Below are 23,547 nucleotides of genomic sequence, written 5' to 3' on the forward strand. Positions count from 1 at the left end.
AAAGTAAAATAAATGTCTCTTCTAGACTCTAATTTCAAAAAGTATAATATCATTTCCTTAGTTTTATCCACTTGTCATATTTATTTATTTATACTAGTAGATAAGGTGGAATTATAATTTATAATTAAGCTTTAAAGGGTTCTAGGAGAGCCATTGATCACAATAAAACCTGCCTCAGTCAGAGGGAGCACATCAGGAATTCTCTCTGGAAACCACTCTTGCTGTGATTAGTCAGATTGATTATCTGTGAAATCACTTAAGAAATTACCTTGCATTCCCAAATTTACTTGAGAAACCAATGTTCATGGACTCATAAGTTACTGTTTTACTTTATAGGATACATGTATTACCCATTATGTTAAATGCTCATGAAGTGACTTGTTGATGTATCTTTATTTATATGCATATTTCAAATCAGTGTTGTAAAAACACTAACAAAATTTTAAAAACATGAATAATAGTTGAAATGTTGACTTGGTTAAATGAACAAAAATTATCTCTGAATCTCTTGTGTAATATATAAACTGCTCATATAAAGCAAGTGCTCTTTGGAGATATTTAGTTTGCACGTAATAAATGCAAATTGCTATACTCTAATATATAAATCAGTACTCAAGGATGGTTTCAAAGTAGTGATTTGAACTCAACAGATTGTTATGCCTTATGTTAACAATTTATATTAGACAAATTATTAAAGTGGAGCCATAAGAAATGAACAAAAATTTTGGACTGGAAACTGAAAACTCTGGTTTTATTTTTGTTCATTTTTATTTAATTTGAGGAGTGACATTCCAATATTACCTTTTACTTTGAAGTCTTCAATCGTTGGACATAGCAGAGAGAAGAGTATAATGACCCAGCATGTGCCCGTAACTCAGCTTCAATAGTGGTCACTTCCTAGTCAGTCATGTTTCATTTTGCCCTCCCTACCCTCTCTCCAGACAGATTATTTTAAGTAGATGCCAACTATTGTAACTTTTTCCTGTTAATAGTTTAGTATATATTTTGAAAAGATTCATTTCAAAAATAATCATAATACCATGTATAACCATAATACTTTTTAAATTTATAAATCCTTCTATCTTCACTTTCCCCATTGCCTTCCTAGTTAGTTTGATGACCTAATTAATATTTATGTAACATTTTACTCTTTAAAGCAGAATATATATTCTTTTCAAGTACACATGAAACATTCACCAAGACAAACTATGTTCTGGGCCATAAAACAAACCAACAAATCTAAAAGCACTGAAATCATAAAAAAGCATGTTTATGATTGTAGTTGGTTTATTTGTACAGGATCCACATTAGAATTATACATTGCACCTGAACTGTTATGTACTAATTATATCACCACAGGCAGATCACCAATTTTTTGAAATTCAGTTTCCTTATGGATGTTAAGAGAGCCAAGGTAGGCAGAGCCATAATTTTTAGCTTGTCAAGTGAATCAAATTAGGTACCATTCAGAAAATAATTTGAAAAATGCCAGGTGCTATATAAAATTCAGTATATATCCTTTAATTTTATCCCAGCTAATAGTTTTATGTAGAAACTGGAATTGCTGGTATTGTTGCTATAATTGTAATTTATTGATTTAATTTATAGAGATCACCAACTAGCCATATAATGCAACAAAACAGAGTTGTTATTTTATGTTCATTCATTTACATCTTTATGTATTAGTTATGACTGTAATTTGGCTACATGCTTTAAACATGGATATAACAACAAATTGATACTTCATTCTGCCTTTGATTTGAGTCATTAGAGCTTCCATGTTGTTTAATCATAATAGAACAGGAAAAGAAATCTATGCCCAGGGTATATATCTAATTAACATTTGCTAATGAATTAAAATAAAACCCTATCTTTTATTTTTAATTTTTAATGATATACCAGAGTATCACCTTTTAAACAATATGAGACTCTCTGTCTAAATTTATTGCAGGACTATGCTTCAATTAGACTATTATAAACTTGAAAAACCAGAAAGGTTAGGCAAGTAACAAAAAGGTGTCACTCCATTCTAGTAAAGCAGGGTCAGGTGGGAATTATAGTGAAATGAAGAGTGAGTTTCTCACATAAAGCCATCCTCATGCAATTTGTCAAATGAAACATTCCTTCTTGGTGGGATTTGGCCCAGAGGTAGCTAATACACTACTCCTATTCAGTTCCTAGCCCTTTATTAAATTACTCCTGATTATTACAGTGGCCGAGGCCTTGGGATTTATTACACTTGTGAGATATTATTTTCACTTTGGTTCTAAGATGATTTACTGCCTCATGTCATTTGTATGTTATGGTATAGCTCCTCTAATTATTGTTCTCATATTTTCTTATTTCCGTTCCTAACTTTTTTCTTCCTGTCCTTCCTACTTCCTGTTGTACCCTTTGCTCGCAACCCTGGAATCAATGCAGTCAAGTCATGGTTGTCCAGAACGCAAGGTAGAGTTGGTTGTCTTTCAGCGTTCAGCTCTGCCGTTCTGTCTGGAGTCATAATTTTTGTCCTTTTGTGTATATACACCTGCAATTCAACTTGAGCTGTAATTTTTATTTTTCTACATGCTGGTATCTGTTGATTTAGGCTTAACAGCAAATTGTTCCAACTACAACATTACTAAATAGTTGTAGCAGATGTGTGCAATAGAACATTGAAAACTAGAAAATGTTAAAAACATAGAAGATTATGGATAAGAAAATATCACCCTTTAATTAGACATAACTAAATTTTTAGTCATAATTTTTACACTAAAATTAATTTAGCTTTTCATGTGATAATCACACCTTAAGTTCTCCTGAGTTTCCTATTACAAATAAAAAAAAATCTAGAGTTGTTACTCAAAAGGAGTTATCTGATCTCCATGTCTAATATTGCATGTATACCTCATCTTAAAGACCATAGGTGTCTGGTTGTATCCCTCACTTAGACCTCGATATTAAAACATTTCCATGCCTTTATACCTTGTGCACCACAAAATTATTGCTGTGCAATATAGGATGCCATAATCTGCCTATTCTGTTGCATCAACAACAACATATGAACATCCTTTGTTTGCTGATAGGAGAAGACTGTTTTCTCATAGAGCTCATTACATGTTGCATCATTACATTGTCAGCTAAGGCTATCTCTTGATACGTAGCCAAAAGCGTTCTTTTGCATGTCTCATTGCATTATAAATTAAATGTGTTGTTTAGTTGGGGAGGAGAATTTTGTACCATCTGTAGCAACAGGGTGATGAGAATTTTAATCTCATCCAGAGTATTAATGGTACAGGATTTGTTTTTTTCGGTGACATTAAAATTTGACATTTTTCCTAATCCTGACAAACTGTGCCCAAAAGAGGCTGTTTCTGATTCTTCAAGGCATAAATATTTAAATATTTTAAAGAATTAGATTAGTCACCACAGCCTTTCTAGTGCTCAGAAGCTCTTTATTTCCTTGTAGCCACATAAGGATGGCAAACAGTAAAATGCGGTAACTGTGAAAGGTCGCTTGTTATGACTGGCTGTCTCATCTCGGGTCCCGTCCACACCTCTCAGACTGACACACAAAATCAGTTGTCAAAGAGACAATGTCATTTTAGAACAGACATTATCAATCACTTTAATCAGATCCTCCTTATCTTTTATCCAGAGAAACGGGATACATTGTCAGAATGACTGGTTATATATATTTAACTTAGAAGAGAACATGTTTTGTAAGTGTAAATAATGATTAAAATAGCCTAAGTCATGTTAGATTACAATTTAGAAGATCTAGAAATCACTTTCTTGTCATACCTTTCATCTAAAAGTCACTTTAGTCATCTCTGAGAGCTGTCAGTGTGGGAAGGGATTATAATGACAGGGTAATGACATTGATAATTAAGCTGAAGAGGCCAGTGAGTCAAGTCTTTAAAAAATTGGCTTTGAATTTCAGCCCTGCCACATTGTGAGGTTTCTCCAAAACTATTTCCTTTGCTGCTAGAAAAGACTTACAATATCCTCCCTCACGGGCCTTTTGTGAAACACATAGTAATACACCAAAAGTGATAAGCCTATTGTATGGCACTTAATAAGCTCTCAATAAATGGCAGTTGCTATTATTGCTAATAATATATAACTGTATATCAAACTTCATGTAGCCAGTGGTCAATTATCTATGAAAAAAAGAGATACAGAATGTTTAGCTACTGAATTAAAGCAATATTTTTAAGAATACTATATAGAAAACCCAATATCTTTCTTTTCTTCAATGATAAAGTGTAATACCTCTATCATTCTTAACATTAAAGAAATAATATCTCCTGTTAACTAATAAGCACTTCACTGGTCCAGTTTTCTTGTCTTCTTTTATTTTCTCTTTCCACCCTCTGATCAAAATACTCATAAGCTCAGAAAGCCCAAATGTCAGCCAAGATGAGTTGAAAGAAAGCCAGGGAAAGAGCCTGAAGAGTCTGTGGACTCAATACTTGTCCCTGGATAGTTGAGAAATAGAAATAAGGCTATCAGAAAGATCTCATTCTGGTTTTCTCTCATTACACTGTTGGACAAAGCACAAATTTTTTCCCAATAATGAGATTTTTATATGATCGAAGCTGATTTTAGTTATCATGATACCTGTAAACCTGGTTCCTGGCTGGATTCTCTCTAAACACCCGTGTTAGCATAAGCTATTTCTTACACGACCTATGTAACGCTGAGACAGGTGTTGTAATGTTTATTTATAATTTGAAGACAAAAAATTATTTTACTGCAGTAAATTTTAAAGGGAAGACAAGTAGAAGAATGTTGTAAGGATGCATCCAATAAACATTTATTTAACACAGACTGCTCTAGACACTGTGCTGGGTGCTAGGGTTAGGGTCTTCGAAACAGCCACTGTCTTTGACCTCAGAAAACACAGAGGACAATAAAGTGATGGTCCCTGAACACATTCTTGCACAGAAAAACAGGGTTTATAAAATGGGATCTACTTTACACATGTTTCTAAATTTAAAAAAAGACTAATTTTGAAAACTGATATCTACTCTATTTCTTTATGGGATGTATACTTTAGCATTAAATGAATATATGTATATATTTCCAATAAAGGAAAACCAAATAAATTTTTAATGAGAATCTTAGTTTAGATAATTTTATAAAAGTTAAATACAAAGGGGCCATCATATTCCATTCTTCATTCTCAATAATTCTTTTGAAATTAAAAAGAGAAACTCAGAGAACTGTTTTTCAGCTGGATTAATGTAGAGTAATTTATTTTAAGTATATTTTGCTACCTATCTTAAAAGCATATCTGCTCATGATGAACTGACTGGCCAGTAATTAAAAAAGTGAAAGAAAAAAGAAGTTAATCAAAACTTCACAAGAATGAATGTTTAGGGTTTTTTTTTTTAAATATAAACACCATGTCCTATATTGATAAATTGACTTTTTTTCTCAATCCTTATTAGATAACTTATCTAATTGTTAAATGTGGCCTAATTTTTCTAATATATTATGTAACATTCCCATGAGGGAATTGTGTTTACCAGACAAGGGAGGAAGGAAAAAAGAAAATGAGCTCCCCTATTTCTCAGCCTGAATTTATACTCACATTTACTCCCCCTGGTTACCTGGACACCTTCAATTTGTGAATGCACAGATTTGTGGAATTTTCGATTGTGTAACGTGGTATCACAGCCCATTGATATCATGCTCCAGTTGGGTGGTGTACAACAATTTTTTTTAAAATCTGTTACCAAAGAAATGCTTTTGTCTGGCCATGTATGACTTTTGTCTGGCCATATCCTCTGTCAGGAAATTCAAGTGCAAAATGACTGCAAAGGAAGTCACTGGCGTTCACCCTGGATGACCATGGATGGTAGAGGGAGCTCAGGGGCAAGGTTTGCTCACCTCCATTAATCCTAAAGGCACTGGATACCTTGAGTCTGGAGGGAATTGGAAAATCAAACTCATTAATGAGATTAAGGTACTCTGTTAAAGTGAACATCTAAATTTTCCCCAAACGATTTCGGTTATTTGAATGTATCTGGGAAAAATAAATATTTATAGTAATTATCCTTAATTCTGTGGCACTCTTAGGATATATCATTCAGAATTTCCTCAAGCACCTCTAAAACTTACCTGATTATTTAATGATATTTTATATATATACATATCATATGGAATTTATTTATATGAAATATGTATTTAAATAGGAAGTATATATATTTAAATTGATATAAAAATTTAAATTATAGGGGAGAGAAGACAAACTAGACACTTAAGTTAATGAAGCCTGCAATTAAGAAAATAGATGGGGCCCTGGCTGGTGTAGCTCAGTGGATTGAGCGTGGGCTGCAAACCAGGCATCGCAGGTTCGATTCCCAGTCAGGGTACATGCCTAGGTTGCAGGCCATGGCCCCCAGCAACTGCACATTGATGTTTCTTTCTCTCTTTCTCCCTCCCTTCCCTCTCTAAAAATAAATAAATAAAATCTTAAAAAAAAGAAAAGAAAATAGATGGGTTATTCACATTCTATGATGAGCCTAATCAATTGAGTTCATATCACGTGTGTTTAAGAGCAGCCACTTTCCCTGTGCTTGAATCGTGGGCCTACTGATTAATAATGATGCAGTCTTCCCAATGTACATTAATTTCTCAGAGCTTCAGTTTTTTAAAAAAATCTATAAAATAGAACAATAAATGATACCTGTGTCATAGAATTGCTATTAGGATTAAATGAGTTAACACATTAAAAGTATTTAGAACTCTGCCTGGGAAAAAAGTAAGCACTTAATAAGTGTTAGCTGTTATTTTATAGTGTAAGTGTTATTTTGATTTGCTCACTTTATAAAGTGCTTTTCATGTGTGAATCATATTTATACTGGTACGTCAATACAATTATATATATATCTGTTGATAGAAAATCACAGTTCCTCATACAGAGTTGGCATTCAATTGTTTTTGCTAAATGCATTAGTAGGAAAAATGGCTAAAATACACATCTGAAAAATTAATTCATATTTTTAAGAAAAGATGATAACTAATAAATAATTTTGAACACATTTCAATCATGCAGACTAATGTTATATATATTAACATTTAGAATTTTAGTGAAAGTACATGAATTTGCATTTGGCATTAATTTCCATTTTATCAAATTATGCATTTAATTTTTTACAATTTGAAAAATTAATTTTACTACTGCTATTCACTATATTAGGAACCTATCTTTAATATATTTTTCCTACAATCTTATCAATGTGTTATCAAAGTCTGAAACAAATACTTCAAAACTCATAGTATCACATTTTTTTTCTAAGCTTATCTGCCTAGAAGAATAGCCAGGAATTGTAACAACAAAAGAAAAACATAAAATATAAAGGGATATTGCTTACTCTATTAATTTTCATCTTTATTATAAAATATTTTAAACTTCCTGAAAATTAAGAGAGACTCTGATACCTGTGCTATTGCTATACAGTGTTATCAACTCCTAACATTTTCTTTTTGATAAAAGACATTTTACAGGTACTCCTTAAGCCCTCTGCAACCATTCTTCTGTCCACCTGAGAAAACCACTAAATAGAATTTAATATCTATAATTCCTAAGAGACTTATGAAATTAATGTTTGTTATACATATAAACATTTGTGAATAGATAATTTACAGTATTATTCCACATGATTTTAATTTAATTTATTATAACTTAACTAGAGTAATCCTTCTGTAAATTTTTGCTCAATTCAATATTTTTTTAAGATACATCTTTCTTAATATGTGAAGGTATATTTTACTCATTTTAACTTCTGCTTACTATTTCACTGAATGACTATATCTTAATATATTTACTTAATATCTTGCTAGCGTACTATTAGAGTCAATGTTGTGGTGAATGTTCTTGAACAAGATTCCTTGTGCATGGTTGGGAGAATTTCTCTAGGGTAGAAGTGGAGTAAGTCCAAGTGGAATTATTTGAGTGTTTGGTTAACTAAATTGAAACTTCACGAGATATTGACAAGTTTATCTAAAATGTGTATGTACAAATTTATACTCTGTCTGCAATCTATGAGAGTACCTGTTTCTTTAAATCACTGCATAAACATTTCCACAAAATTTTTGCGATGACAAAATTGTCAAATCCTGTTCTTATTTTTGAAAATTCATATGAGTTCGTTAAAAGTCAGAAGAGTGTGGTTACTTTATTTCTTAAATTGGATTCAGTTCACAAGGACTGAAAGGTGAGGTCTTAGGAGATGTAAGTTTAGTGCTTCTCTATCTTGTCTACACATTAGATTTACCCAGGAAATTTAAACAATTCTGATGCTCATCTCACCACAGACCAAATAAAGCAGAATCTCCTGGAGTGCAGGGAGTGACAGGTTGGTGTGGTGCTGGCTGCCCTGCCTTCCACCCTCGGAATGCAGATTCCTAAGTGATCCCAATATACAATCACTGTTGGGAATTACTGCCCTTGCATATGGCTGATGAAAGAAAAAAAGAGAGAGCGAGAGAGTTGGGAAAGAAAGAGAGAGAGAGGGGAGGGAGGGAGAGAGGGGGAGGGAGGGAGGGAAGGAAGGAAGGAAGGAAGGAAGGAAGGAAGGAAGGAAGGAAGGAAGGAAGGAAGGAAGGAAGGAGGGAAGGAAGGAGGGAAGGAAGGAGGGAAGGAAAAGGGTAGGGAAAGGAAGGGAAAAGAAAAGAAAACCAGAGAGGAAGAAAGGATAAAAGTTGGTCATGGACTGGAGTATTATTCTCAGAAGTGTTATCTAGAATGGATAGGTACTTTAGGGTCTGGAGAATATAGTAGGCATTCCAGGATGTGTTGATGCTTGTGATCAGTAATGTAGCAAGAGGTAGTCTCATAGCTTTGAACAGAACTACAGATCAGGGGTCAGGATCCACCCTCTTTAGAGACAAGTATCTTATGAAGTCCAGGCTCATGACAATCCCAGAGAAGTAGGTTGGTTTTCAGGATTCTGATGCCCATAGGACCTGAGACATAAGCCTAGACAGAAATTTCAGAAAAAGGCAGGGAGTGTAGCAACAGTCCTTGTCTGTGTGGGCACCATTGGCTCATAGCAGATAGCAATAATTCCAACTGCATCAGCTAGTTTATGCCAGCTACAGATGCTCTATAAATCTTAATTAGGATAGGTTGTAGAAATAAGTTATTTTTTTATTGTTGTTCAAGTACTGTTGTCTCCATTTTCACCCCAACACTACCTCCCACCCTAGAACCTACCCCCTTTGGCTTTGTCCATGTGTCCTTTGTACATTTTCCTTGATGGCCCTTCCCCTACTTTAACCCATTATCCTTGCCCCACCCCCACCCTGTTACTGTCAGTTTGTCCTTTATTTCAACATCTCTGGTTATACTTTGCTTGCTTATTTGTTTTGTTGATTTGGTTCCACTTATAGATGAGATTATATGGTATTTATAGAAAAAATGAATTAAAAGACTACTTGGTTTTGCTGACATCATTAGTTGCAAAAATATTGGAAAGTTAAATACTGAATTATTATTTATGAGGCAAGAAGTTATTAATGTTACTATACGGTTCACGTAATTATCTCCTTCATTCAGGAAAGAGGAAATTTCTAAAATTATAGGATCAATAGAACACTTGAAACCAGTTTTTTGTTTTTTGGTTTTAGTTTAGTTTTGTTTTTTTTTCCAGAAAAACTACTCTAGGGCAAATAAACCTAAAGGCATCCACCATATTTTAAAATTTTTGTTGTTCATGTAACTTAAAATAAGTTTTGAGACATGAGGATGATGAGATGATTGCATAGTGATTCAGATCAAAATATCATCTTAAAATGTCTGCATGCCCTTCAGGTTGACTATGAAGTCATCAGTTTAGGTGAATAATCAAGGTTACTCTTTCTTTTCTTCCAATTCAGTGCTGAGTACAAGAGAAGGACTAAATATGTTCAGAAAAGTCTTAATCCTGAGTGGAATCAAACAGTAATTTATAAAAGTATCTCCATGGAACAGGTATGCAATGATTATTTCCTATGTGACAGATTTAAGCTGATATAAGAATACTAATGACAAAATTATTGAAGGACTATGATCTTAAATTCAGAGAGAAAAGACTACAGTTAGAACAGGAAGATGACATCCACAGGAAATAATTTACAAATGAGTTGTCTTGTGAAATGAGTTTTATTATTTGCCCTCTGGAAGATTTCTAATTTGACTATAAAGGTGAAGCTGAATATAAATTGTAATACAGATTTTTGGATTTAAGATAAGTTAGATTTATCTGCAGAAAGAACACAGTGCTACTATGTTTTGGGGGAATTTACAGAAACAAAAAAATTCTTAATTCAAATACTTTATCTAAATAGCCTAGACAGTTTTGCAACTATGAATCCCATGTATTTAAACAGTATTTATAGATTTTAATTCTACTTTTAAAGATGGGGGTAGATTAACAGGGAATTAGTAAAATTTATAAAATAGTAAGATCTCATGATACTATACTAGGTTAAACTACAAAACCATTGACATTTTACATAATATTAAATATAAGCCCGGATAGTTGTAGATAATATTTAAAATATTTTTACATAAAGGGAAAGACTCATGGAAGTGAAAAATAGGTGAGTCTATAATATAAATGTTATGAAAATTAATGGCAAGAAATGGTGTGAATGACCTTTTGATTTGACCTGTAGCTCAAGAAGAAAACACTGGAGGTGACAGTGTGGGATTATGATAGATTTTCTTCCAATGACTTTCTTGGTGAGGTGAGCCTTTGATTTCTTTTCCCTTATTTGCTGTTGTTGTAAACTACCAATTAACGCTTGATGCAAAGCATATCTTTTAAGTTTATAAGATAAGCACTTCTGCATAAAGTCCTTTGGTGGATAGAATTTATTTTTAGTTATCTTTTGAGTAGATGAATAACTCAATAAATGGTTTTTACTTTGCCACTTGATGTACTTACTAATTTGTAAGATTTTTTACTCATTTGCTTTATTGTACAATGTACACACAACAGTCTTAAGAATTCCAGTACAAATACCACCATGAACATTATGATTTAAATGTTAAATGTGTTTAAAAATGTTTGCAGTTCTTTTTTGTCCTTAGGACATATCCCACCACTAGGGATGGATATAGAGTCAAAGTGCTGTGTTTTAAAATTGCATGAACTAAGGTGGGGGATGCTGGTGGGATGGTGTTACAAGACAGAGGGGAATAAAGGGGAGGAAAAAATGGGACCACTGTAATAGCATACTCAATAAAATATATTGAAATTTAAAAAAATAAAATAAAAATAAAATTACATGGAATAATCTCTCTTGAGTACAGAGTTAGGTTCACATATTACATTTTGTTTTTGATTTTTATGGGATTGCTTTTTCCAGATTTTTTATTGAATTTTTTTATCATGCTTTGAATTCAAATGAGTATGTTAAAGATTTAAGATAAATTCATTATATTATAAAATGAACTGGACTTATTAAAAAGGCATTGTCAGGTTATTTAATTGCTGTTTCTCACTGCATGTATGATGACTTGTTGTGACATTTTACATTCTTATTTCTTTCAAGTATCCAGAGAAAAATCTCTCAAAATATTTTAAGAAACTGGAAGATAAAACAATAAAAATAGTTTTCTATAAATTCACAAGGAATCTAACCTAAATATGATATTTGGTAAAGTAGGCCTGATCCTGTGATTTTTAATCTATCATATTTCAAAAACATGTATTTTATGTAGTGATCTTTGCTTAGAGCAGAAGTTATAACTTATTGTTAAAAATATCATCTCCAAAAAGATGCAACACCTAGAAAATATGATGTCCTTTTGATAGGGATAACAGAACGTATTTGTGTTAGACTGGGTGACATGAGGGCTTGGTTGACTCCGAGACTCTGCACCTTCCTTTTCCAACAGACTGGACCATCTGACCTTCACCTGCAGGCTCCATGCTAGTGCAGCCCCTTGGGCTAATCTGTATCTTATGCAAGACTATTCTAAGATACAGTTATATCTGACTTAATGCCCTGTTTCAGAAAACTGGCTTAATGAAGTCGTTACAGTTCGTATATATTTATGTGAACCTAGACCATATCTTCATTGTGCTGGTGTTCACATTTTTTGTCTCATTAAGTCTAAGAGGCCAGCAACTGTAAAACGCACCATTATTGATGAAACACTAAGAAAGAGGAAATACTACCAATTAAGCCATGACATAGTGCTTTCTTATCCTAAACTGTTAGTTATATCCCTATTTCAGATGTGTACTAAAGTATGTTTTAAAATAGAATGAGTTAGGAATTGCAAATTACTTATTCTTTTTTTATTTTAACCTTCATAACTAAAATCAATCTTCAAAACTGCTAGCCAAGTTGAGGACCAGAATGTGTCCATTTAACAAACCTTTGTTTCATAGGGAGATTGATTTTTCCATTCTACCTTTTACATCACCACCAAAAAATTGAATTAGAAGTCCAAGATTTTATATAGTTGAATTTAACCAAACATTCACTAAGTATCTAGTGTGCATCAGTCGTTATGCCCAATATTATGAGTGAAGAAATATGAGGAAAACTGCCTCACTATCCTTGGGTTTATATCCTTGAAAAAATTTCAGATCACAGAAAAAAGTAATTTATAACAGCTTAACTTATACATTTTATTGATTTCACTGTACTTTTTTTCAGGTATTGATTGATTTATCTAGCACATCTCACCTCGATAACACTCCTAGGTGGTATCCTCTCAAAGAGCAGACAGAAAGCATCGACCACGGCAAGTCCCACTCCATTCAGAGCAGCCAGCAGTCCCCGAAGCCCTCCGTCATCAAAAGCAGGAGCCATGGGATCTTCCCTGACCCAGCCAAGGGTAGGAGAGATTTCAAGTAGAAAAAGCTTTCATCTTTTTGTTCACTCAGTTTCTTCTTCAGTATGTATGCCTGTATATGGAATATATTTTGTGGGTTGAATTCTATTAGAAAATATTTAATATAATATAAGGCAAAGAATAATGGATATGGAATGAGGAGAAATGGGATGTGGCCTCAGATCAGCCCATGATTAGGTTTATGGCTTTGTGATCTTCACCTTGCTGACTCCCCATTTTTCAGCCTGTAAAATGGAGTAGGTTTAGATATATGAACTATTGGTTGTTTTCCAGCTCTCAAAATCCATGACAATATGATTTTATAAGACGCATTGGGGTGTTTCTTAAAGAAAGTATAAAAATCCTCAATAGTTCATTGACTAGACATATCATCATATCATTTATACATATTTCTTCAAATTGTTGAAATACTTGTTTTTCATAGGTATATTAATTCTTACATATTACATATAATGTATGATTATATATGTTTGCTTCCTCCTTTTTACTTACCACATCAAAAACATTTTTCCCTGTCATCAAACGAATTGGTATGCTGAAATTTATTTAAACTTTTCATAAATGTTTGACTTGAGCTATTTCTATGACTTTTTTAAAAAACAAATAGTATTTTGAAAATATCGTCACCATACATTGCTTTTGGAAATATGCACAGCGTTCCCATTTGAATGAGCTTTTCCTTTGGGAGGTTCATTACAATTACCCTACAACACAACATTAATCTTGATCATAAACTGAGTTACTGCCTGCATGAGATGACCATGCAGTACCTTACATTGATATGCTAAACTGTTTATAAGTATGAAGTACAAATTTTTATATGGGACCTAATATTGCTTCCTTCTTTCCTAGTCAGAAAGTACATCCAACTGAAAGGAGGTCCTTTGCTTATTAGAAAGGAATGGATTATAAGGACAAGTGTTCTGGGAAATAGAAAACAGAGGCCATCCATGTCCAGTAGGCCACTAAACTGATATGACAAACCACTGACTACAATGGGTGCTATAGCTTTATTATGGATGAATTTTATAGATTACTCATGGATTCCACAAAGCCAGATCAACTCTGGCCTGTTTAACATTCTGGAAGATCATTAGTATAAAGACCTCTCTCTGTGACTATTAGGATGTACATATATGTTCTCAAAATTACCTGAGGTGAGGATTCTACAGTCTTCACCTTTAATATGTTCTAGCGACCCACACACCTTCATCCAAGAATTCATGACACTTCTACTTACAACTCCTCCTGCGACAATGTAAGCCTTACCTGGTCCCTCTTAGAATTAGCAGAGTCGCTTGGTGAAACTATAATATATTCATTCACATGAAGTTAGTTAGAATTTATTCCTCTTCCTAAACTTTTCAACATTATTATCTATTTTCCTTTCCTCCTCAAAATTGTTTCCCAAATATTTAATCATATTACTGAATGGTGAGCAGCCCCATAAAAGAACTAAAGAAACAGATTAACTTAAATCTCAAGACAATTTCAAATTATGTGAGACCAAGCTTGACAGGACAAATGCTGGGGAAACTTTAACTTATGTTTTGCTCTTTTGTAACCAGACATGCAGGTTCCCACCATTGAGAAATCCCATAGTAGTCCCGGTAGCTCGAAATCCTCATCTGAAGGCCATCTCCGCTCTCATGGACCATCTCGCAGCCAAAGCAAAACCAGCGTCACTCAGACCCACCTGGAAGACGCAGGGGCTGCTATAGCCGCTGCTGAAGCTGCTGTGCAACAACTCCGCCTTCAACCAAGTAAAAGACGCAAATAAATTCCTCAGCATGGCAGCTTAATGTTCATCTGTTGCCTTTCTTTTCTGCTGTCCTTTCCTGTTTGCTTTCTGTTTTTGGCACACCCTGCTCACTCTGTTCTCTGTCCCTCTGTCTGTGTAAGAACTATCAATACATAAATATGCTCCTTCTTCTTTAGATTTTTTTAATTTACATAGAGTGCAGTAAAACTGGCTGTTTCTACTCTGTCTCCACCATCCGTCCAACCTGCCCCATGGTATTTGGTGGCCGTGTCTGTGATGTTTGCAGGCAAACAATGTCGTGTGTCCTTTTTGTGTGCATTAAACTATCCTTTAGAATATAGGAATTACAAGCACAGCGGCTTCCAGTTTTCCAGGCATTACATACACACACACACACAGCACACACACAAGTATTTAAAGCAGATTATCCATGAGATTCTCACATCTAAAAACACTCAGAAATGTGAGGCAGAAGAGTAATATGACCAACAGTCAAGTTTTAGATCCTAGGGGGAAAAGCCATTGTAAGCTTAAAAATATTAATAGATTATGCATGTGAAACATTGTCATTTTCCATGTGGGAAACTTTACAGTCTTTTGGAAAAAGAAATCTATGAAGAAAATCATGTTTCTTATATTATCAAGAAAGAATATAATATGAATGTGTATATAAGCATATGTGATGAGGCAATACAACCTCATTGAGAAACATAATCAGGTCCATTCTGTTGGATCATACTTTGTATATGATAACAGAACGTACAGGTTATTTTTTTTCTAACCTTTGGAAATCCTTTGACAGTCAAATGTCACTTAAAGCATAAAAATTGACCCATCTTAACTGCTGCATTTTCATTTAACTTGTGAAAACTTAGTCAATTGATACATAAAACCTTACATAGACATTTTCACTAATGTAGGTGTGCTGTTACTTCCAAGAGGCACTAGCCAGACAATGGAAAAAGATGAACACATTCCCCCAATCTTCCAAAGTCATCATTTCCAAAGAAACAGCCAGTTTTAACCCCCTTTAGTGCTGTGCATGTGGTGTCATTTTGGCATTTGAAAACACAACTTATTTCAATAGAGCAAAAGATCACTTCTGTTTGCATGACTAACATTTAAGCTGGTTTCATCTGAGGATACATACTCTGGGTTTCCATTTCACCCACACTGCCACAGCAGCACATAAAAGCGGTCAGTCTAATCATGCCAGGAAGCAGCACAGACACAGCATAGCAGGAGTCCTCCCCATTCAAAGAACTCAGTCTGATAATCTGCCTCCACCAGCCAATGGCAACCAAGACCAAAGCCAGCTAGCCCTCAGGAAGGTGATGTCTGATGGACCAGTCAAGACAGAAGGAGGTGAGCAGAAAGGCGCTGTTCAAAGCACACAGCAAGAACATTCCCCAAATTTAAAGTCCTCATCTTTTAATTTTTAGAGATTGTGTGATAAAATATGTTTATCCACTTTTTAATGTGCTTTTGTGGGCATGGCATTTCAGGACTTCATCATCACCATGTAAGTCCCAAGATCAGTCCCATAATATACTGACTACAGTGATTTGTATTTTTCTATGCACTGGGCATCTTTTGACTTTTGTTGGGAAATAGATTAACGGTATTCATATGACAGAATGGAATGCATGCTACTAACCAAATCTGTTCAAGCATGACTATAAATATGTTGCATTGTGATAAAATTTTAAACTGCTCTCAAGCTAGTGTACCAGCTAATAATGTAGATCAGTTTTTGTTACATATCATTTCAAGTGTAACTTTTAAAAATTTCAGTGGATTTTGGAAATTCTTAGAGGAAAGTAAAGGAAAAATTGTTAATGCACTCATTCACCTTTCCATGGTGAAAGTTCTCTATCCTACAAACAGACATTTTCCACTCATGTTTCCGTAGTTGTCAAGTGTATCGTGTTGGGCATGTGAATATCCAAGTGCCTGTGTAATAAATAAAGTATCTTTATTTCATTCATAAACTACTGGGTTCTGAGCCATTGTTATATGATGCAGTTCAAAATGAGTGTGTCAGTTTTTGCTTTCTCATTTGATTCCTTGCAATAGAGTATTTATAGTTACTGCTCCATTGTTGGTGACAGTTGTAATGATAGAGCTTTGGGGAGCAGACCAAAGTTTCATGTCAAAAACATTATAAGATGGATAGAAAATTATTTCCGAATACAGAGCTTACATAAACATGTAAGTAAATAATGGAGTTGGGCTACTCTTAGGCAAGGCTTCTACTATTTCTTTCTCACATCTGATCTACTTCACAATCTTCTCAGTTTCCTGGACAGAGAAAGACAGATTCTATGTGCTCTTTCCCTGGAGATGCATCTAAACTTGATTCCGTAGCTGTGATCAGAAAAGGAAGCAAATTCATATCTGTCCCTAACATGACACAGCATTTGTGGAATTTTCCTGGAGAAAGAGTGCCACTACCAGTGACGAAACTCAAACAAGGGTGGTTATAACAATTATCTTCAAAACCATATATGAAATAAAGTTGAAAAAAATAGGATAGCTATGTTTGCCCCTTAGGTCTCTTCCAACCCTAAAATACTTGATGTTATGGATCGATAGTTCCACAAAATTAAAATCAAACCTTGTACTATCCTATAGAAATTGTCTGTGTTCTCAGAAAATTAAAAAATGTAATACACTCTTGTCCCAACTAATTAGACATTAGGGGCTGTGGAAGATGTATGTGGCAGTATGGAGGGTAAACCATTGTGACATTTCTTGAATTAGCCAGGTAACTAAGGAAACAATTATCTTAAATGTTAGCATAATTCTGAATGTGCCCAATTTATAGATTAGCTCCAAAATACAAATTCTCTTTTCTAGTTAGCTTTACTAGTACTTTCCAAAAGTACTTTAGATTCCTCCTCTCACCTTTTTTCATCAAATAAGTTTTGTTGATTTGTTAATGGTATTCATTTTCTTCCTTCAAATATTTTGTAATTATAAATATCAAAGTAGTCAATTGCTTCTTTTATTTCACATTCTATGTTTAATTATCATGATTTAAGTTACTGTATAATATTTTGCCCGTTTTTTTAAATAAATATTATTGTTAAAATTTTAGTAAATTGTTTTTAATCCCCTTTTTACAAATAATGCTCTGATGGATAAGTACTCATACATTTAAGGTGCTATGATTGAATCTCAAAATATTGAAATTACAATCAAAAGAGTATCAAGATGCCATAGTATGGATTCTTGTTTAATTTTATTCTAATAGATGATAATGCAAATGCCCTGTTTTCTAAAATATAGTTACTAAAAAGTTACCAGGAATATAATTCAACCATGTATTTTGCCAAACAACTAATTGGCAAATAAAGGATAAAATTTATATAAAATGGCCCTGGCTGGCGTAGCTCAGTGGATTGAGCGCAGGCTTCGAACCAAAGCATTGCAGGTTTGATTCCCAGTCAGGGCACATGCCTGGGTTGCAGGCCATGACCCCCAGCAACTGCACATTGATGTTTCTCTCTCTCTCTCTTTCTCCCTCCCTTCCCTCTCTAAAAATAAATAAGTTCTTTTAAAAATTTTAAAAGAATTTATATAAAATGCCATATAAGGAGTTCAAAACTTAGACAGTAAAAGTGGTAAGAGTCGTAAACATACAGTCATCAAGTTCCTGTTCACTAACTGCAGAATAAGTATTAGTATTAATTTTAATACATTTAATACATAAAGTCTCCCACTTTAATCCTCACAGTCAAGCTCACATAATCCCATCTGCATTCTGAAAATAATGCTCTGTATTGAAATAATTCTTCACGTCGTACAAAGTGTTTTGTCACCCATTTTCTCATGTTATCGCACCTAGTAGATGATGTATTTGTTGCAGATATTTTTCTGAGCAAGCAATTAAGAGAGAGGACTAGAATAGAAGAACACACAGCTAGAAATTTTCAAATTCAGCAGCATAACCCTTGTCTTGTTACTAGGCCTAAGCCTTTGTTTTTTAAATACATTGGCTCCTTGAAATTAAACTCCCCTGATTTCAAGAAAAACAACTGTCATTTACTTATTTTTTTCTTATTCAAGTTCCAACAAATGATTAGAGGTTTCTAGAAATAATGGCAGAATACAATTTAGACTTCCTCTGCCTGCATGATCCTCTTTTCTGAAGGCTGATGATTAAACTGCCACAAACCAAGAACATAAAATCCTCTCACTGCACAAGTGGGATGCGTCAGTATCTGTAGTCATTTCTGTCAAGGGGGACGAAATTGTCCCCAAAGAGCTGTTCAATTTTTTTTCCTGAGCTTTTCAGCAGATTTCTGCTTGAAGTAGCATAAAATAATGGGTCAGGCAATAATTATGGAGTGAGCCAAACAGAACTTTTTCTTTCCCTCCGGGATTTAGTTGCATGGCTGGAAACCTGAGGGGAAAGATTAGACAGATTGTGCCAGAACACCCTGACACCGAAACAACTCTCTGTATTTAGAAATCCCTGGAAATGGTTTTTTCAAGCCAGTTGTTTTGGTTGAACGCAGGCCCTGTCATTTCAGAAGGTGACACCAACCAGGGAAGAGAGTTTTAAAAGTGGTTGAAAAAAAAAAGAAAACAAATTGAGGCATTTTTAAAATCTTGGTAAATTTATTTGACATTCAATGTATTACATTTTAATTTCAGTTTGAAAATCCTGAGCTATTTTTGTTTGATCCTAAGAGTTTTGGTGAGTTTTAGAGCCAAGTTTTGAGCCAATAGCACAGAGTGAATAGAAATTGTCGCCCCCTGCTCTGGGCAATTAGAGCTATTGGGATGGGTCAGTGAGGTTAGGTGGGAAGATGAATCTGGGCGGGGATTATGATTTCAGTTTGTTGGCCTGGCGGAGTTTTAGGAGACAGGCCTGAAGCTCCTTCTACAGACCGCTGCTGGAAACTCCACTTTCAGTAAGGCTCATTGCGGCACCTGTCAAAGAAGAGCTTCATGTTCTTATGTTGCTTGGGGAACTCTTACTAAGCCATCACTCTGTGGGAGCCACTCTCCTGGGTAATGGTAGTGGGTGGCTGGGTTGGGAAACAGGGCGGGCACTGGGCATGGAGGGAACTGTTACAAAAGGCGTTAGCTAATCAGTGTCTCATTCTCTTCAAACTGGAAAGAGACGGTCACTTTTGGTCAGAAGGAGTTTTGCATTCCCTGTTTATGGAGAGGGTCCAAGAGAGAAATCAAGGAGAAGAGAAATCAGAATGAGTTTGTTGTGAGGTGAAGTCTTCTGTAACATTTGTAACAGGTTAATAAAACCAGATTTATATTCCTCATTTTAATGTGTTCATAAAAAAAAAAGAAAACCTTAAAAAAATCCCTGGATAGTTTAATATAATTGAAATAGAAACTGTAATGATTTGAACGCAGCAAACATAAAACAAAATCTGAGAGAATCAAATTGGGTGTCAGCTTTCAAAGTTCTATGCCTAATTTCTCTGGAAATGAGGTTTTTGTTTCATTTTGTTTTGGTGTCTGTGAAAAGCAAAATGATCAGTTTTTCGAAAGTTTTGTTCAAGAGTTACTACCATCATTCCTTAGAGTGATTATGATTTTCAACTCTTTCTCTAGTCTTCTCACAGTTATTGCCAGAACTGTCTCTGCTCTACATGCAGAGTGACAGATAGTGAATGAATAGCTCTGACCATATGACACCATCTATGTTTATGGACCTCCATTCACAAACATGAATCCACTGACCTACCATCAATGGAGATTTTTGTTTTCCAGTAGTAGCCTTGGGTCGGCACGGAGCCATCCACATAGCGTGTGTCCGATTCACAGTGGCAGCTTCTGTGTTCATTTCATCTGACATGAATAGCAAGACCAGTTGGCCCATCTAAATATCAAAGTTGTCTGCAGTATTGCTGTGCTTTAGTCAAATGATCTACCTGTGGGCCTGTGTAATTGGATGTGACTGTTAATACATTATCTGAGAAGAGGAGGGCCTGATTTTAACATGATGAAGTTCCTTAAATATTTTTCATGATGTGTCTTTAACAAAGTTAAACTTAATTTTTTAAATGCAACTCATTTTACTTTGGGCTTAAGAAAATTATTTTTTTAAAAAGTTAATTTATGAAATTACCACCAGAGAGCAGAACTCTGAGGAAATGAGACAGAGAAGTAAACACTAATGGCGAAAAGAAATAAGAAGCATGGAGCATGAGAAGCTGATGGGGACACAGTGAGGGAGCCTGGACAAAGAGTACAATATGATCCTGGGACTGGGAACATTGTCGCCTGGGTAGGAGGGATCATAGAACCAGGGAAATGCTACCTAAGGCAGAGGAATTCCAGAGGCATTACCTGGCTACTTAGCAGTATTGCCTAAATCCAGATATCTAACTATCCACGAGTTACTTAATTTTTCCCACTTTTCATCCACATGTATTACATTATGTAAAATTGTGACATTTCACCCATTCTTCATTGTACAAGATAATTTAGGGGGTGGCATATGGGTATGGAGTAGGATAAAAGGAATCTTCATGTGTCCTGAGGCAGACTGGGAAACTATCCTTTTTTCATTTTATTTCATTACTGTGTGGAATGTGTAAATAAATAATTATTCAGGAGCCCACAAGTGTGGGTTTTAAATGAAAACATATGCTAGAAATACAAGATTTTGAACAAATACGAATAATATAGATATATAATCATGGCTTAATACATTAATACTTCAGTATCTCATCTTTAAGATACTCAAAGATAAATTTTAATTAGTTAAATTGATATTTGAATAGGAACTAATCAGTATATTGATATTACAAATCAAGCAAAGACATAAGTTTTGAGAAGAAAATCCTTGATAAAAGTCAGAAGCATGAATCCCTAATTTTAAACATACAAGAAAGACAGCAGAAAAAAAATTTCTGGTATATTCTTGAAAGAAAAGGAAAATTGGCTTCTCTTCATTACAAACTCAAAACTACATTTTTTAAAATTATATCGGTCACATTATATTTTAATTTGACTCTATAAAATGAACTTAGAATCTATATAGAGAGATATAGAAAATGACTTTTTATAGCATATTATTCAAATTTCTATATATGTAAACAATGATTGAACTTTTTATACCATATAATTCAAATTTCTATATATGTAAATAACTATTTTGTCTCCATCCAACTATTAATGTACAAGAAATTTTTAAAAACTTTATGCGTAGAAAACTCCTTTTATGAGAGAATTTGTATTATTTTATGCCAGCATTTCTCATTATTTACTCTAGGTCTCTGCATGTCATAAAGTAGCTTTTTAAAGCAAAGAAAGGACAGACAAGCCAATTATCATGATACATAAAATTTTTTATTTAGATCTTATATTCCTGGAGTTTTGAAGTTCTGGAGTGAATAAGTTTTGAAGATTGAAAAATTTAAAAAGGATAACAATATCAATAATAAATATTTTCAAGAAAAGCTAACAACTTGATGTTTTTAGTATAAAAATAAAAGACACCATGGAATAAGTGTTCATGTATATAGTGGTTTCAGATGACTGTCATAAAAGCCTGGTGCTAATTGTTTTTCTCAGCTTCATAGTTAATACTTCATTTTTATACTGTAGGCCTAGACCACTATTTCTCACAGTGTCCTTGACCTCTCTAGTTAGGGGTTTACAAGATCAAAAATTTCTTAAGAATATTAAGATGTTATTTCCCTTTTTTACTCTTACTCTTTCTTAAGGGTACAGTGGAATTTTCTTACATTTACATGAGATGTCAGGACTGCTTTAATGGCTAATGGAAAATGTACTTGATTGTTTATTTTTAATTTCTTTCAAATTTTTTAATATGGTAAATATTGGTAGGTATAACTCAAAGTTCTTTGGGAAATTCAATAATTTTTAAAAGTGCCAAAGGAGTCCATCTGTGTCTTTTCCTCCCTCCCTCCCTCCCTCCCCTTCTCTCTTTCTTTCTTTCTTTCTTTCTTCTTATTCTTATTGTTGTTCAAGTACAGTAGTCTCCATTTCCCCACCACCACTCCCTCCTACCCCACCATCCATGCCTCCCAGCCTCGAACCAACCCCCTTTGCCTTTGTCCATGGGTCTTTCATACGTGTTCCTTAATGGCCCTTCCCTTATGTTCCCCCGTTACTCTCCTTCCCTACCCCTCTGGTCACTGTCAGTTTGTTCTTTATTTCAGTGTCTCTGGTTATATTTTGCTTGCTTATTTGTTTTGTTGATTAGGTTCCACTTATAGGTGAGATCAAAATGTTTAAGCGACACTGATTTATACCTATGCACAATCACAATTTTTCTAAGAGCCAAGACATTGGATAATTAGAGGTTTCTCCCAAGATATGATTATCATATTTGTCTCTAAATTTTGTATGCCTTTTATCTGTTATATTGCATTTCATAACCCCTTCTTTCCTTTCTCATTTAATACAGTTATTGACAACAATTCTTCATTTTATATTTTTATTCAAAATATTTTCTTATAAAGGGTTTAGTTAAATTATGATTATGTGTCCATATTCATTCTTTCTTACTTTTAAATCTGACTAGTAAATTCCCTATCAGCTAATCGAGCTATTTCCAAACTAAGGTGGAGTGAGAGAGAGTATTATAAAAGTAGAATAAGTTTAATGTGTCCTTATCTTAAAGTAAAATTTATTGGAAAAAAATTGTTTATAAGTTGTTTGGCTTTTGTAAGTTTTTTTATTGTATTCTCTATGTTACTGGATCTAATACTACAGATTAACTGTGTTGGTAGAAATAACAATAGAAAAACCAAAGGTTATCACTTTGATTCAAATTTGAGGAAAAATTAAGTTTTTACCTCTTACCAAAGTCTTGACCCTAATTTTCAAGTATATAATTTAGCATGTTTTTAAATAATTAAAGCTAAAAAGAGAAAAATAAAATATGTATTTATCATTTATAGAAAATAATATCAGAATTACCTATGCTAAT

The 23,547-nt window shown here is 34.0% G+C and overlaps 1 protein-coding gene across 5 annotated transcripts in view; it reads left to right on the forward strand.

The window, feature by feature from the left end:
- PCLO (piccolo presynaptic cytomatrix protein) overlaps nucleotides 1-23,547 on the forward strand; it is a 354,626-nt gene that overhangs the window by 274,417 nt on the left and 56,662 nt on the right. For 2 of the 5 annotated variants that reach the window (XM_045827052.1, XM_045827057.1), the window contains exons 16-21: nucleotides 2,422-2,448; nucleotides 9,871-9,964; nucleotides 10,651-10,722; nucleotides 12,649-12,829; nucleotides 14,416-14,610; nucleotides 15,792-15,974. In XM_045827052.1, the coding sequence (XP_045683008.1) occupies nucleotides 2,422-2,448; nucleotides 9,871-9,964; nucleotides 10,651-10,722; nucleotides 12,649-12,829; nucleotides 14,416-14,610; nucleotides 15,792-15,974 (752 nt within the window). The remainder of the gene's footprint in view (nucleotides 1-2,421; nucleotides 2,449-9,870; nucleotides 9,965-10,650; nucleotides 10,723-12,648; nucleotides 12,830-14,415; nucleotides 14,611-15,791; nucleotides 15,975-23,547) is intronic. The other 3 variants (XM_045827055.1, XM_045827056.1, XM_045827053.1) reach the window with 3 other exon arrangements.

Source organism: Phyllostomus hastatus, unplaced genomic scaffold (genome assembly GCF_019186645.2).
Source record: "Phyllostomus hastatus isolate PE091 unplaced genomic scaffold, TTU_PhHast_1.1 phas_scaffold_78, whole genome shotgun sequence".
In the NCBI taxonomy this organism is placed as follows: domain Eukaryota; kingdom Metazoa; phylum Chordata; class Mammalia; order Chiroptera; family Phyllostomidae; genus Phyllostomus; species Phyllostomus hastatus.